Here is a 15,359-nt window from a genome sequence, read left to right on the forward strand (position 1 = left end):
GTATACTTGTTAGTCATTTGAGCCTTCACTTGAGTGTATATCCCCTATGGCATCTTCTATGGTCCTCTGTGAGTGGTGGTGGTTGAGAATGCACTGTTCAGGGGTCTTCTCCACATTAATGCGGCCAAAAAAGTTGCTGTAGTGCATTTAATGTGGTGGTAGCAGTTTTTCTTCTAGATATTTATCTGTTCTTATCATCTTTATGCATGCCTGAGGTTTATCTTTATTATTGGAATCGTCAGGAAGGTCACTTGAACCTCCTAGGTACTTGCTTGACTGAGACTATTGATATCCAAGGAGAAGACACTTTTCAGACTACTGGCGCTCTCTTCGGACTACACTCTCCGTTCATTCCCAGGTATGGTTCTCCCACCTTGGTTCCTTTTCAACCCTTTTCTTCTCTTTGGACACACTTTAGTTTTTAAATAGGGCCCTAGGCCTAATACATAATTTTGGATTTTTACCACTACAATATTGATCATTGTTATTCTGAGATAATTTCCTAGCAAGAAGAGTAGCAATTCCTTGCAGGATTTCGCCCACAATTTGCTATCTCTCTTCACGAAATTGGTGGAACTCAGCCTTAGTGTGAACTACGTCTTCAACTTTGCTGTTGTAGTTGTGGTGGTTATTGTCATATCGATTAACTATCAGATTAGGGTAAGTCAAGACTCACACTTCATTTTTATCATATATTTTTTTTTTGCTTAGCCCAAAAAAAAAAAAAAATTGATAAAAATGAGTTGTTGGAATTTTGTCCCTCAAGCAAGTCACAAGTTGCGTATAAGAAGTCTGCTCCTTTTTTTGCCACATGTCCATATCCATGCAAACATCTAGCGGGAGCAAGGCTTTTCAATTATCCACAATAACCAAGGAGTGCTCTACCCAATTATAGCTTGCGTTTGGATAGCAATTTTTCTTACTCAAAGTAAAGTCGCGTTTTGTGTTTTTTTTAATTTTTTTTTCCCGGCTTTTTTGATTTTGGGGGACAAAATTTACTGTGCATGTACTGTGCATACACTGTTTACACACTGTTTATGCACTGTTTACACATTAAAAATATTAAAAATGAGTCCCATAGTATTATTCATATATTTAAAAATTATTTTGCTACAGTGTTTTCAGCAACAATCAATTTTTAGCAACTTTCAGCAACAATAAGTGCTATCTAAACAGACCCATAATGTAATTCCAAAAATACAAGAAAATTAAAGTAGATTTAATATAGAATTAAGCCAACAAATATGAAAATAAAATCATTGTTGAATCATATTATGTGAAAATGAATTTAATTACAATATGGTTTCAGTTAACCTAATTAATAAAATTTTTTATATTTAAATAAAAAAATCAGATAAAAAAAATGAAAATAATAGTGATGGTGATATTTGAAATTTGAATATTTCATAGCTAAAAATCCAAAGCCTAGTGCTACCTGTCGCCTTCCCAAACGGAAGAGGCCAGAGAAGTAGGCGACACGGAATGAGCACTGTTTGGGTGGGTGGCGGGTAATCAAAATTACTTTATCTCAACCGAAAGAAAAAAAAAAAAAAAAAACAAATTGCAAGGAGAAGAAGAAATAATGGGGGATCTGTATGCCTTAGACTTCGATGGAGTTCTCTGCGATAGCTGCGGAGAGAGCTCTCTCTCTGCTGTCAAGGTCCAGAACTCTCTCTCTCTCTCTCACATAAATTCTTTGTTTATTTTCTGAGAAATCAGATACAATAAATTTTGACCATGTACTTTTTTTTAGTTACTTATGTTGTTTTTTTTTTTTGAATGTTTGTAGGCTGCTAGAGTTAGATGGCCTGCTTTATTTGACGGCGTGGATTCAACCACGGAGGATTGGATTGTTGATCAAATGTATAAAGTGAGTGAACTCCTTTGCTTTTTTTTTTTTTTTGCTTTTAATTTATATCCATGCATTATTTAGCTGGAAAAAAAAAAAAGAAACTTTAAATTATCTAATTCTACTAGAATTTGAGTTTTATTTATTTATTTATTTTTTTTTTAAGTGGGTGTTTCGGTTTTTAAAGAAAAAATAAAGTTAATTCTTTGATTCCACAATTGGGTCAGTCCCAAACTTATGAACTGCTTCAATTGAAACTCTTCTTTGTCCTAGACCCAGAGTTTAATCAATGGTTTTCTGTTTTTCTCTGCTACTCTATCACTTTGAATAAAGAAAATGAATACTTCCTCACACCTGTTATGACAGTTAACTATGTGTTGTGGAAGTTTTTATCATCAATTTTAAGAAGCTTTTTTATCAGTGCTTCACATCATGGTCTTGTATATAAGTGCTCAATTGGCATACTTTGAAGAATAGGACATACTCATCAATTTGTGTTTGTAATTATGGAAACTTCTTTAAGAACAAGAGGCTAGTACTGTTAAAAAAAATTTCTTTATTTTTTTGAAATGGAAAAGATGAAAAATCCAATAATTGTGATGTCCAAATTGAGTCATGTCTTATACCATGGCAGGTGCGACCTGTAGTGGAAACTGGATATGAAAACCTCTTGCTTGTGAGGTTATTATTGGAGATGAGAATACCTTCCATCCAGAAGTCCACGGTGAGTATATATCCACTCAATTCTGACATGAATTATTCATTGCATTTGGAAACTCATGCTATCATTTCAGATTTATTATTGATCACATTAGCGCCAGTCTGCAAATATCTTAGACTGGGCATGATAATCATGCTTTTCTATCTGCTAGGTTGCAGAGGGACTCACAGTTGATGGTATATTGGAGAACTGGTCAAAGTTAAAACCTGTAATTATGGAAGAATGGACTGAGAATAGAGATGATCTGGTAGATCTTTTCGGAAAGGTCAGGGACGAATGGATGGAGAAGGACTTGGCAACTTGGGTTAGTGCAAATAGGTAAGAGATGGGATCAATCATGTAACACATGATGCACAAAAAGTAAAGAAGACTTTATAGGAGCTGTTTAAAGTTTTTGAAAAAAGTTGTGGAGATATTGTACAAGGAGGCAATTCTTTTTAGAAATGAAGCATACTGGTTATACTTGAATATAAGCATCTGTTGGATCATAGGCATTTTTTGACAGAGCTTTCTAAGTTTGTGTTTTGAACCATTTTGGCTTTTATGCTAGTGGTGTTGGCATGCTTTATGAGGTTATTGGAAGTTGCATTCAGGGGATAATCTACAACTTTAGCAATGTCTTTTAAAGAAATGAAGCATACTGATTATGGTTGGAAATGTATGCAAGTTGGATAATTGGCATCTCTTCTATGAGTTTATTGAGATAAGTTTTCCTTTTTGTAGTTTATTTATTTTATTTTTAATAATGCAGAAAATGAATACTAATGAAATATCATTATATGCATGCAAGTGTATGCTGGCTTTTGTTATATCAAATTAGATCATTTCATGTAACTATGTTTGGCTACTAGTATATGATAGTGATGCCAAGTGCAGTTAAGTGTGTTGGGGGTGTGAGTAGTACTAGGATGGGTGACCTACTGGGAGGTCCTCATGTCGCACTCCTTTCTTTCTTTCTTTCTTTCTTTCTTTCTTCATTCTGCAGCTAAGGGGAAGATTTTTACATTGGATAATTTGAAAAGGAGGAATATTTGTGTTGTGAGGAATCTGTGAATCACTTGCTTATTCATTGCACCTATGCGACTAGCTTATGTTCTTTTGTATTATGCTTGTTTGGTGTTTCTTGGGTGATGCCAAAACTAGTGGGGGAGTTGCTGGAATGTTGGAAAGGGGGTTTCAGGTGTCGTTGAGCTGTGGTTATTTGGGGGACTATCCCACCATGTCTCGTGTGGACTGTTTGGAGAGAGCAAAATCATCGCATTTTTCAGGGTTAGGAACATTCCATTCTGGACATGAAACGATTTTTCTTGCGATCTTTGTATGATTGGATGTTCATGATGAGTGGTCTTTCCTTTTCCTTGCTGGTTGAATTTTTGGATTTGTGCTTGTTTTGCTGATTTTACTAGACTGTCGTAATATACTTCCTGTGTACTCAGAGGCTACCATGTAAAACTCTTTCTGTTTTAGTAAATTTCATCCTTACATGGAAGTGAAGCCGTGACAAGATGAGCCTAGCATACGTGTGCTAAATTTTAGAAAGTGGATTAGAACTGTAAAGCCTAATGGAGTTCTAGTAGTCTGCACCAAATTTTCATATTATAAACCACGTCACATAAATTTTTTACTACTCTTGGCAAAAGAGATCCCCAAAATTGATCTTTTGATGCGTTTCTCCAGATTCTATCCAGGTGTTCCTGATGCATTGAAATTTGCAAGCTCAAGGTTGTATATAGTGACCACAAAACAGGTATGGTATATTTCTTTTTCTTCCTTTCTTTATTTATTTTTTGATAAGGGAGACACTACTTTTGGCATTAGAGCCATTCCAATGCCTCATATTTCTGTTTTGGATTGACCTTCCTATTTGTCAAGACATAAACTTGCAAGTTTCATTCTTGGAAAATGTAAATTTTTTATTTTCATGTGTCATCTACCACTCTCTCTTTCCTATTTCAGAGCCGATTTGCGGATGCTTTACTGCGAGAGCTTGCAGGAGTAACAGTACTGCCTGAAAGAATATATGGCCTTGGAACTGGGTTAGTAAGAGTTTTCTTTCTATGGCTTAGGAAATTGTTTGTATTTCTTTGACGCTTGGACTGGTTTTTATGTCCTTTTTTGATTTCATCTTTTTCCCTTCCCTGGTATACTAAATACTCTTTCCAGTCCCAAGGTAGAAGTGCTGAAGCAGCTTCAAAAGAAACCAGAGCACCAAGGACTGAGACTGCAGTAAGATATTTTGCTGCTTAAATGGTCTGTTAAATAAAACACATGAAATGCAGTTTTCGATTGTAATAATTTTATTGCTTATATACTTGAGCACCTCATTGCTATTTGTCTGCAAATGTTCAACCGATCTGAAATCAATCCCACTCTATTTTAACCAGCTTTGTGGAAGATCGACTTGCAACCTTAAAGAATGTCATTAAGGAGCCTGAACTAGAGGGGTGGAATTTATATCTAGGTACTCTCTCTCTCTCTTGTGATCAGTATCCCATGGATGGTTTCTATATTGTGAATTATTTTGGTAAAATTGTTGGGGGGGTTAAAATGCTAAGCTGGATTACCTGGAGCAGGGGATTGGGGGTACAACACTCAGAAAGAGAGAGAGGAAGCGGCTACCATTCCAAGGATTCATCTTCTTGAGCTCTCTGACTTCAGCAAGAAGCTGAAATAGCTGTCTCTCACTATATTGTGTCCTATTGAATTATTGATTATCAATTTCACATAGATGAATGAAAATCTTACTGTATCACTCAAGGTATACAACAAATAAATTCAGAAATTCTTTCTCCTTTCTATCTTGAGGAACTGCTGGTTAGAGCTATTTGAATCCACAATAAAGGAACTTTATATTAGAGAGGTTAGCAGCATTTATATACTAAAGGTTAGTGGATTTTATTCAGCCAAAAAGAGAGGGGGGGGGGGGGGGGTTGGGGGAATGTTAGTGGATTTTGGTTCTGGTCATTCAACTGATTCATGGTCCTACGAGGGAATTGTAATATGAAGTCACCTATGTCATGTAATAAGCTTTTATATATATATATATATATATATATATCTATATATATAATAATAGGTGAAGCAGAGAGAAACTCAAATAGAATTCCAAATTAGAGCTTCAATTTTGTGCCATGTGTCATTCCAATTGTTCAATTAGAATTTGAAATTGGAGTCCAATTTTACTATACACGTGTACAAAGAAAATAATCAGAAGAATATAATATGATTTGGGGTTGTTTTCGAGAGAACCATTACTCTGATTCATTGTTTTTATTTATTTTTACGTAGGTTCATTGTTCTCTTGGTTCAAACTTCAAAGTGCCTAGGAAACTATAACAGGAAGCCAAATATGGAAAGTGGCCTTGGGAATTGAAAATAAATTTCAAAAAATTAATTAAAAATTAAAAATAAAAGAATATTGCAAGAGATGCACCACTTGGAAAAATTTTAAAATTCATTGGACTTGGTAATGAGATGAGATGAAATTAATAACACATTATACACTCATACTTTGGAAATTGGTAGTACCAATCTAAATCCATTAGACTTGTTTCGTGATTATACAACTATGAAGGATGTATAAAAACACGCACAAATCCATTTATCTATAAAAAGAGATTGGAGAGAATTTCTTTGATCAGCCATTCAACTTCAGAGGTTTTTTCTTTACACAAATGTCCACCATGTTACAAAATGACCCATCGTAAAACTACAAAATGAGTACAACTCTGAGGTTTTTTTATTTTATTTTATTTTTTATTTTTTTTATTTTTATTTTTATAAATTTTTTAAGCTACGAAAATTTCAATCACCAATAGAGATTGAAGATTCAAAAGTGTGAATGGATCTTTTGGATAAACATCATCACTAAGGTTCATCTTTCTATGTAATATTTCCATTTAGTTTTGATTCCCTTAATTGATATAGTGATGGGTTTGTGTGTATGCGCATACATTGAGTCAATATTTACATTTTTTGAAATCCTTCAGTCCTTGCTTGATGATTGACTTCTCTTGCAGATATCAATCTTGCACGAAGATGGCTTTCAACCTATTTGGTGTGACCTTACTGAAAACAATATTTAGCACATGAGAAGAATATCCAATATCAACTTTGTGAATTCTTAAACCTATTAATTAGTCTCCTTTATGGCAAACACCTCTCTCTTAGTAGCTTCATGGCTGCCAATTTAGTTTCATATTACTCTATTTTGGCTTATAGTTGTGCTACTTTTGAATATTTTTTTACTTAAGTTTGATTACTGTGCCAAATGTCTCTAAAATTTTATTTACTTAAGAACCAATTAATCGTATGGGCTTAATTGCCCTTTAATTATCCTTTCAATATATGTATGACTGCGACTGTAACTTGTATACTATATCAATCTATTGTGGTTCAACTCGCTTTCTTTTATACATATATATATATATATTGCTAAGTTTTGTTAATAATTTTATGGTTAATAATATGAATTTAGACTTAACTGAGCATTTTAAACATGAATAAACTCATGATTAATAATATATCCATTCCCATGCAGTAGCATGGGTTACATACTAGTATATATATATAGGCAAAGCTGAGAGAAAATCCAATTAGGTTTTAAATTGGATTCCAATTGTTGTCTAATTTTGCGCCATGTGTCCTATGTAAGTTTAAAAAATTTTTGTTTTAGGAGAGTTAATGAGGTGCAAAAGACGAAGAATCTAATATAAATAAATCATAAAAAAACCAAAAAAAAAAAAAAAAAATTGAAAGAGTAAACTCATGTGTATATATAAAAAGAAATTAAAAAATAAAAAATAAAAGAGAGAGAGAGTATAATTTGAATCCATATATATATGTATAATTGTATTGTGCATATGCTTGATTATTTTATTTTATTTTATTTTTTTGGTGTAGGCAAGTTTCAAATCTAAAAATTTTATTTGATGATAAAAACCTTTACTGGTTAAGCTAAATATAATTTACCCAATGCCACATAATTCATATACGCATTTAGTTATTTAGCCAAAAAAGAAAAGAAAATATACCCATTTTGTTTTTATCAGACGAAGCGTTTGGACATCAATCTGAAATGATAGAATGTTGTTTTACTATGCTGATTAACACGTCTTGTGTGATATGAAGCCAATCTTGAGTAAATTACCATCGAGTTTTGTCATCAAATATATTTAATTCATAATTCTATTTCATAACATTGGATCAAATAAAAATAATTATTTTCAAACGGAAACTAAGTATGAAATTATGATCTTTAAAATTATTTTAAAATCTCTTCGGCCTTTAAAGCTTCAAAAATCCAGACAAGAAAGTCCAAATCTGCAATGACACTTGTATCTGGATTATGAAAACACTTTTCTGATATCTTTACCGTCTAAGAAGCTCCATATTTTGCCCCTACACAATCTACTATTGTATATAACAGTAAGATATCAATGTCAATAACCTTGTAGTTCAGCAGTATTGCCTGAAACTTGGATGAGCCTTTAAAATCCTTGGCGAATAATTATGCTTTTTCTACCGATTCTTTATGAGGGAATTGGGACTTTGTGTTTTGGTTGTGGGAGACTCGGCCATAAGAAAGAAGCCTGTCCTATGTAAGCTGCTACATCTTCCTCTTCCCCCACTGATATGGGTGGTCTCAATGTCGGCTATGCTTGGGGTCTATATGTAGCTGTTTGTGAAGTAGAATTTTGATTTAAAAAAAAAAAAAAAGGGAAATTCTTTTTTATGTATAAAAGATTCAAAATAGATGAATATATGCTATTTTATGTGGGTTGTCTTGCATTAAAGTAACCATTAGTATTCACATGAATCACACTGTAATTTCCATAATGGTGTCATGACTGTGTGCATATTTGTGTGAGTGCTGGTTATGTTACCCCCTTAGACTTGATTCCTAGCTTCATCACATTATGATCTTCATCACTGTATGGTATGATACATCACATGGGAAAGCTTATGCTGTATTTATATCATGCTTTCAATTGAATCTTGTTTTTGGTCTTGATAAAATTTATAGGAGATTGAGCTCTTGCAGTCTTATTTATTTATTTATTTATTTTTATAAAGAATTTCAATTTATGATATCCGCTTCTGTTGATATCTTTTTATTATTAGACCAAGATATCAATCAATTTTTGGTGTAGACGGGGATTGAATTTTAGATTTCTTATTCAACTATTAAAGACTTTACTAGTTGAGTTAACTAGAACCCATGAGCTCTTGTAGTCTTGTTAGAGCATCCTCGTTAAGAAGGGCAAATTCTATAAATGCTAAAATTTAACATACTAAATGCTATAAATACTAAAAAGTATTCTTCATCAATTTTCTCAAATCTTATCCAACTGTAGCAAGATTGTAAAAAAAAAAAAAAAATTTGTTTAATAAAACCGCGCTTCCCTTTTTCGTGCCTATCTCCTTTTGTTTTCCCTCATTCTTCTTCGCGCCTATCTCCTCTTTTTTTCTCCCATGCCTACGCCTACGCCTCTGCCTTCTCTCTTCTTCTTCTTCTTCTTCTTCTTCTTCCTTTTTATTTTTTTCTGGTTCTCTATTTATCCCAAGTCGCTCTTCCCTTCCCTCAATCCACGCCGCCAATTCATCTCCGCTTCACTACTCCCTCTGACTGAACCACCATCACAAACACAGTCTTCTCTCCCTGACCAAAACCAAAAACCCAGTAGTCTTGAAACCCATAGTCTCATCTCAAATGGCTTCCATTTGGGTTTTGTTTTGGGTTAGGGATTTTGTGGGTCTTGTATTGCTGCTCAGTTCTTCCCGATCTGATCTTAAAGCTAAAAGCTTTACCCAAATTTCGCACTCCAAAACCACCGTTGACCAGCGCACGGCCCCGATTTGAGCTTTGGTGGACAAGTCCTCAGCTCATCTCTAATTCTCTCTTGTCAGGTACACCTTACTTTTTTTTTTTGGTTTCTAATTCTATTCCTATAATTTTATCTAATTCAATTCTTTTTTTGTGGTATAACCAAAACACTAGAGTGATACTAGCAATCTTGCTTCACTCCTCAGGATAACAGCATTGAACGTGAAGCACAGGTTTGTGTTTGCTGAAATTCCTCCTTAAAATTCTAGTATCATCTTTTAGAGTTTTATGTGTTGAACAAATTTTAGACAGATTTGCATTTTTCTCTACACACATGAAATTAAACTTTGCTCAACATATAAACCATAATAGGATTTGTTGCGATCCTTATTTCCCATTCATATTCATTTCCTTGGTTGTTGAGAACTAATATTTAGTCTAGTTGTAATTATTTACAATTTGGGTTTGAGTTAAGGTATATGGAGCTAGGGACGGATCCACGTTGAGCCTAAAGGGGGCCCAGGCCCCCCCCCCCCCCCCCCCCCCCCCCCCACCCCCCCCCCCCCGGCCCAATTTTTTTGTTCTTTTTTTAGCAGGTAAAATTTTCAAAAAACCAAAAAAATGGGCTTGGCCCCCTACGTTTTTTGCTCGGGCCCCCCTCCCAAAAATCATGAACCCCCCTAGCCCAATTCGGCCAGTCCATTTTGGCCAGTCCCTAGTCCACATTTTCCGACCAGTTCCTAGCCCACATTTTTCGGCCAGTCCATGTAAAAACAAAAAAAAAAACACTCAGCTTTCAGCCCTCACTAGTCCAGCTCCAGCTCTCACTAGTCAAACAGAGAGCAAAAGAAAAACAAGAAGGAAAAAAAAAGAAAAAAAAAAAAAAGAGAGAGGAAAGGGAGAGGCGATAGCTGCGATACAGACCCACGCTAACGAGACCCACGCCGATGACGCTCGATCCTCGATCTAAGACTGAGAGAGTAGAGACCCACTCGGCCACTCCACTCACGGACTCACTCATTTGGCATTTTCTAAGACTCACCCATTTTCGAGTACGGAGTACCCACACTGGCGAGACTCGAGAGTCACGAGACACACTTGCCGCAGCCTACGCCGGTTGCTTGATCTGCTCAGCCTAGCTTCGTCGCTCCAGCCTTCACAGTTCACAGGTATTTACTCTTATCTTTTCCTTTAACTTCAAAATGTTTGTGACTTTGTGATCTGAGAATCTGAGATTGCCTTGTGGACTTGTGGTGTTGGTGATTGTGATTGTGAATTGAAATATTGAATATTTGTGAATTGTGGTGTTGGTGATTGTGATTGTGAATTGGAACTAAATGTTGGTGATTGTGAATTGAATATTTGAATCTGTGTTGCTGGCTTGTTGCCTGTGGTGTTTTTTTTTTTTTTTTGCCTTTTTGGCTTTGTGACTTTGTCTGTGTTTGTGACTATCTCTTTTGTTTATATAGATAAGAGAGAGACAAAGAGACAGAGATTGAGTTTGTAGAGATTAGTTTTTTCTTTGTTGACTGTTAGTTGGGCATAATAGGGACAAGTGAGGTTGGGCAACGGGCAAGTGATAGAAAAAAGAAGAAGATAAAGTTAAAAACTTAAAGAAAAGTTTTTGTTAGTAGTGCAGGGAATAAATTTATAGTGTTGGTGGTGGATTCATTAGGTTAGTGGGTCAGTGTCAAAAAGATGGAGACAACCCAAAGACATAAATTATAAGTAAGGCCGACCAAAGAATTGAAAAGTTTATCTGAGCATAATGTAGTCCAGGATCCAGAGTTCAAAGAATTGAAAAGTTTATCTGAGTTGTCTCAATGGTTAGTGAGAATTAGAAATTCAGAACACTACAAACTTGTTTATAGAATGGTGAGACTTGTGCTTACTCTTCCAGTTTTTACTGCTATTACAGAGCGAGCATTTTCAGCTATGAAAGTTGTCAAAACTTACCTTCGAAACAAAATGGAAGATGATTTTTTGACGGACTCTTTGATGTTGTACATTGAAAAGGATATAGTTTCGACATTTAGTTTGGATTCAATTGTAGATGATTTTGAAAATTTGAAAGAGCCTCGAGTTCCCTTTTCATAGATGATTGTATAAAGAAACAATAGTGTTTCGTGTTTTTTGTTTTTGTTAGTAGATAATTGTATTTTAATATATTAAGAAACAATGATTTTTGGGTATTTGTCTTGGTTAATAGTTTATTAATACTATATGAATGCGTATTTGAAAATTGTTTTTTCGCTTATCTTCGGCCCCCCCCCCCCCAACTTAAAATCCTGCGTTCGTCCCTGTATGGAGCTTATGGTAGGCTGAAGTTGAAAGAGTGTGTATTTAACAATTAAGATTTTATATTGGACAAGTGTACTGACTGCTTGACCTTGTGTGAAAGTTATTCAGTGTATTCACATTATATATCGTATCATGATGCACATATATGATTGCTACAAAAATTGTTTACCCGTGCTGCCTGTAGTTTTGTCTCTTAAATGATGTTTTAGTACTTTTGCGTCATGCCTCAAGTTCAGATACATTTGTTTGAACAATTAAGACTTACTATTTTCCATTGCTATTGTGCACGTATGAACATTATACTAGTATGAAATTTCATACATCATGTTTGAATTCAGTGGCATATATGCTTATACTCATGATGTTTATAGAAAATTTTAAAAGGTTATTGAAAAGCAGGGCATTGTACCTTTAGACATTTGGATTCATTTCCTTGGTTGTTGAGAACTAATATTTACTCTAGTTGTAACTATTTACTCTAGTTTTATCTTTAACTGTAAATAATTTTTTGCAGATAACTTGGTGAAGCATTTGCTGCTAAAGACACCTTAAAAGAATCCTTCAAATCTGAAGGCAAGGGCAGGTTCAAGACAGCCACCTTCAAGTTCAAAGCACTGTCTGAATTAGACCGTTGATGAGGCCCAACTTCTACTTAAACTAGTTATCTAAACTGTTTGAATTCTGTTTAATGGTACTAGTAATATTTTATTGTCACTTGGTATCAGAATAGAAAGCTATGTGATTTCTGTTCAGAGAAAAATGTAATGGGAAGATCTTGTGTATGTGATCCATGTAGTAATGCAGTCTTGGCAAATGAAAAATTTTGAGTGACATGCATATGTAGAGGCTTTATTTGGAGGGTTGTTGCTGGGTACAAAACATGGTAGTTAATGATAGTTATTTGAAAACATAAAGAATGAATAAAGAAAACATAAAGAAAGAATATTTAAATGAAATTGTAAAAAAAAAAAATAGAATGTTTGATGTTTCGTGGATTGTAAATTGGTATGTTAAAATTGATAAAGTAAGATTTTGAAATGGTAAATACTAAAATATTTAGCATTCTTGATGAGGATGCTTTTAGCCTAGTTATCAACAAGGAAGTCTGCAATTATTGCAGTCAACAACTGTAGAATGCACTCACAAGAAGCACGCCTCACCATTTGCTACTATAAAACTGAAATGACTGTTTTTGGCCTGTCTGTTAAAGTAATTGAAAATGATCATAAAAAATATTTAGTTAACTTTGAGGTATGTTGAAACACTTTCTTTAAGATAATAATGGCCTCCACTTGAAAGAGTTTGTTGTCGAGTTAAATGCAATTCACCTCTAGGATACCTCACATTCACCAATTGTAGACAAATCTGAAATTTCCTTTTATGAGAATTTCTTACAAAAGGGATACACCAAATCGTCTTAATGCAGAAAAATCTGAAATTTCCATTTATGAGAATTTCTTACAAAAATTATGTATTTCACTAAATTCAGGGCCCTCAAAGAATTATGACTCTTCATTATAATTGACACATTTTTGTAAAATTATGACCTTTGAAAATAATTGATAACCTTTTCTTTAAGGTAATAATTGCTTCCTTGAAAGAGTTTGTTGTTGAGTTAAATGAAATTCACCTCTAGGATACAACTTTAGGTGGTTAACGTTTGTAAAAACTTTAAAGGAAAAAAAAAAAATTTTTTAATTTTTAATTTTTAATTTTTTTTAATAAGAGTAATGCTACATCCACAAAATATTCACAATAATTTTACAAAAAATGATAAGCTGTTACTAATTATAATTTATACCCAATATTGACATCACATTTTACCTACCAATAGTAGATTTTCTCATAAGATTTATTGTAAAAATATTATGGACATAGCATTACTCCAAAATAATTCTAGGCCCTCTACCATAATTCTTGACCCCTTAAAAAAAAAAAAAAACTTAAATAACATCAATGAAAATTAGCCCAACTAGCAATAAAATAACCTAAACAAAAATAAGACTAGACCAAACAACAAGTGAACAAATTATTCAACAAAATAACCATTAAAAGAAGAAGAAGAAGAAGAAGATAAAGTCCCTTAATCATTCAAATTTGTAACTTGTTCACCAATTCAATAAAAACAATCCATAATCGGTATGAAGAAAAGTACTGTGGTTGTGAGTTCTCCTTAATAGTGTGGTAGTTATGTATTTGTGTTTTTTTTTTTTTTTGGTGACTTTGATATATTCAAGTTATCTCTTTCTTAGATTTTGTATAATCTAAATTTCTTTGTAACACTAAAAATTCCATAGATTCTCTCAATCATTCTATTTTCTAGTATTTATGTTACTTTATAAACCCATAAAAGGCTTTGTATACTTTCAATGTTGGACTTGTCTTAAAATGCAACTCACTTTCTTCCTTCATTTACACACTAATTTGGTAATAGTAATGATGAGAATCAACAAGCGTTAAAGGATCCATTTCATGTTCTAGTTGGGCCTATTACTAGAGCAAGATCCAAGAAAATCAAAGAAGCACTTAATGGACTGATTCAACAGATTTGGGCTGATTTTAACACAGGACATTCCAAGCTTGGCCCAAAGGAAGATGAAGGCGTAATAAATTTAATCAAAGCTATTGAGGGCTGATTTAGCTTAATTGGGCGTGATTTATAGTGTAGATTAATGATTGATTGATTTTCTAGCTCCATACCAATTAATAGATATTTTTCCTACTTTGGAGTTGCTAATTTCAGACCAAATTCACCTTAATTTTAGGCTTCTATTATTTAGAACATTTTTTTAGCTATTTTCCTTTTTTGAAGCTGCTAATTTTAGACCAAATCAACTTTAATTTAGGCTTTTATTATTTAATACGTTTTTTTTTTTTATATATTTTTTATATTTATTTTTAGTCATGTCTTATAAATAGCATGCACTCATTCTAATAGAGGATTATTGAATAAAAAATTGAAAAATGTGAGTTTTTGCTTCTTCTCTTGGTTCTTCAAGAACTATGAACTTATTAGGGATTCTTCCTTGTGGCATTCAAATTTTATACCTTTAGTTTGTGATTCAGTTATAATTATTGGGTTGGGGTTTGTTATTTATATTTTTGGTTCGCGTTTCATTTATAAATGTTGGGTAAGGGTTGCTATCAAAATTTGAATTTAAGTTTTCTTGGGCAAGTATTCCAATATTATTTGTTGGGTCTCAAAGCGTGTTGATTGAGGTTGCATCATTTGGTTTCAAAGCACAGGTTCTAAAACCAGTTTTACTATCTCTTTATCTTTTGTTTCCTGTTATCATCTTATCTTGTTCCTTTTGTTTTCTTTATTCTTTGTTCTTATTTTGTGATGTGCACCAAGTCAAATTGTGTACCAAGTTCAAAAAAAAAAAAGAAAAAAAAAGAAAAAAAAAAGAAGAGACGTTAGAAAAGAAAAGAAAAGAAAAAAATTGTTTGTAGTTTTAGTTCTCTCAAACCAAAATATTGTTTTCTTTTGTCCTCTTCCTTTGATTCATTGTTTCTGTAATTTTTTCTTCCTGTTGGTAGTGGTTTAGATACTACAAGTTGAATTTTTTGATCAAATTTATTAGTTTAATGAAGAACTAAAAAGGGGAAGCTACGAGTGGAAAAAGGCAAGAGAGTGTGAGTCTAATATCAGGAAAAAGCCA

The 15,359-nt window shown here is 33.5% G+C and overlaps 1 protein-coding gene and 1 long non-coding RNA gene across 4 annotated transcripts; both read left to right on the forward strand.

Annotated features, from left to right (window-relative positions):
- The first annotated feature begins 1,426 nt into the window (after window positions 1-1,426).
- LOC112034895 (uncharacterized) lies at window positions 1,427-6,914 on the forward strand. 3 transcript variants are annotated; one of them, XM_024067717.2, is made up of 9 exons: window positions 1,427-1,660; window positions 1,790-1,870; window positions 2,484-2,573; window positions 2,722-2,888; window positions 4,248-4,317; window positions 4,527-4,606; window positions 4,734-4,796; window positions 4,955-5,031; window positions 6,590-6,914. In XM_024067717.2, exons 1-9 carry the CDS (start codon window positions 1,583-1,585, stop codon window positions 6,631-6,633), a joined length of 750 nt encoding a protein of 249 aa, XP_023923485.1. In that variant the 5' UTR covers window positions 1,427-1,582; the 3' UTR covers window positions 6,634-6,914. The 3 variants fall into 3 exon arrangements, with proteins under 3 accessions (XP_023923485.1, XP_065626745.1, XP_023923484.1); XM_024067716.2 differs by lacking the exon at window positions 6,590-6,914 and adding an exon at window positions 5,144-5,425 and having other exon boundaries at window positions 1,428-1,660; XM_065770673.1 differs by lacking the exon at window positions 6,590-6,914 and having other exon boundaries at window positions 4,734-4,820.
- Window positions 6,915-10,249: 3,335 nt separating this feature from the next.
- LOC136066419 (uncharacterized) lies at window positions 10,250-12,528 on the forward strand. The gene is made up of 2 exons (XR_010627919.1): window positions 10,250-10,565; window positions 12,212-12,528. It is a non-coding gene; the product is annotated as an uncharacterized LOC136066419 (long non-coding RNA).
- Window positions 12,529-15,359: the final 2,831 nt, after the last annotated feature.

This window comes from Quercus suber, unplaced genomic scaffold (assembly GCF_002906115.3).
Source record: "Quercus suber isolate HL8 unplaced genomic scaffold, Cork oak 2.0 scaffold_34, whole genome shotgun sequence".
NCBI classification, from domain to species: domain Eukaryota; kingdom Viridiplantae; phylum Streptophyta; class Magnoliopsida; order Fagales; family Fagaceae; genus Quercus; species Quercus suber.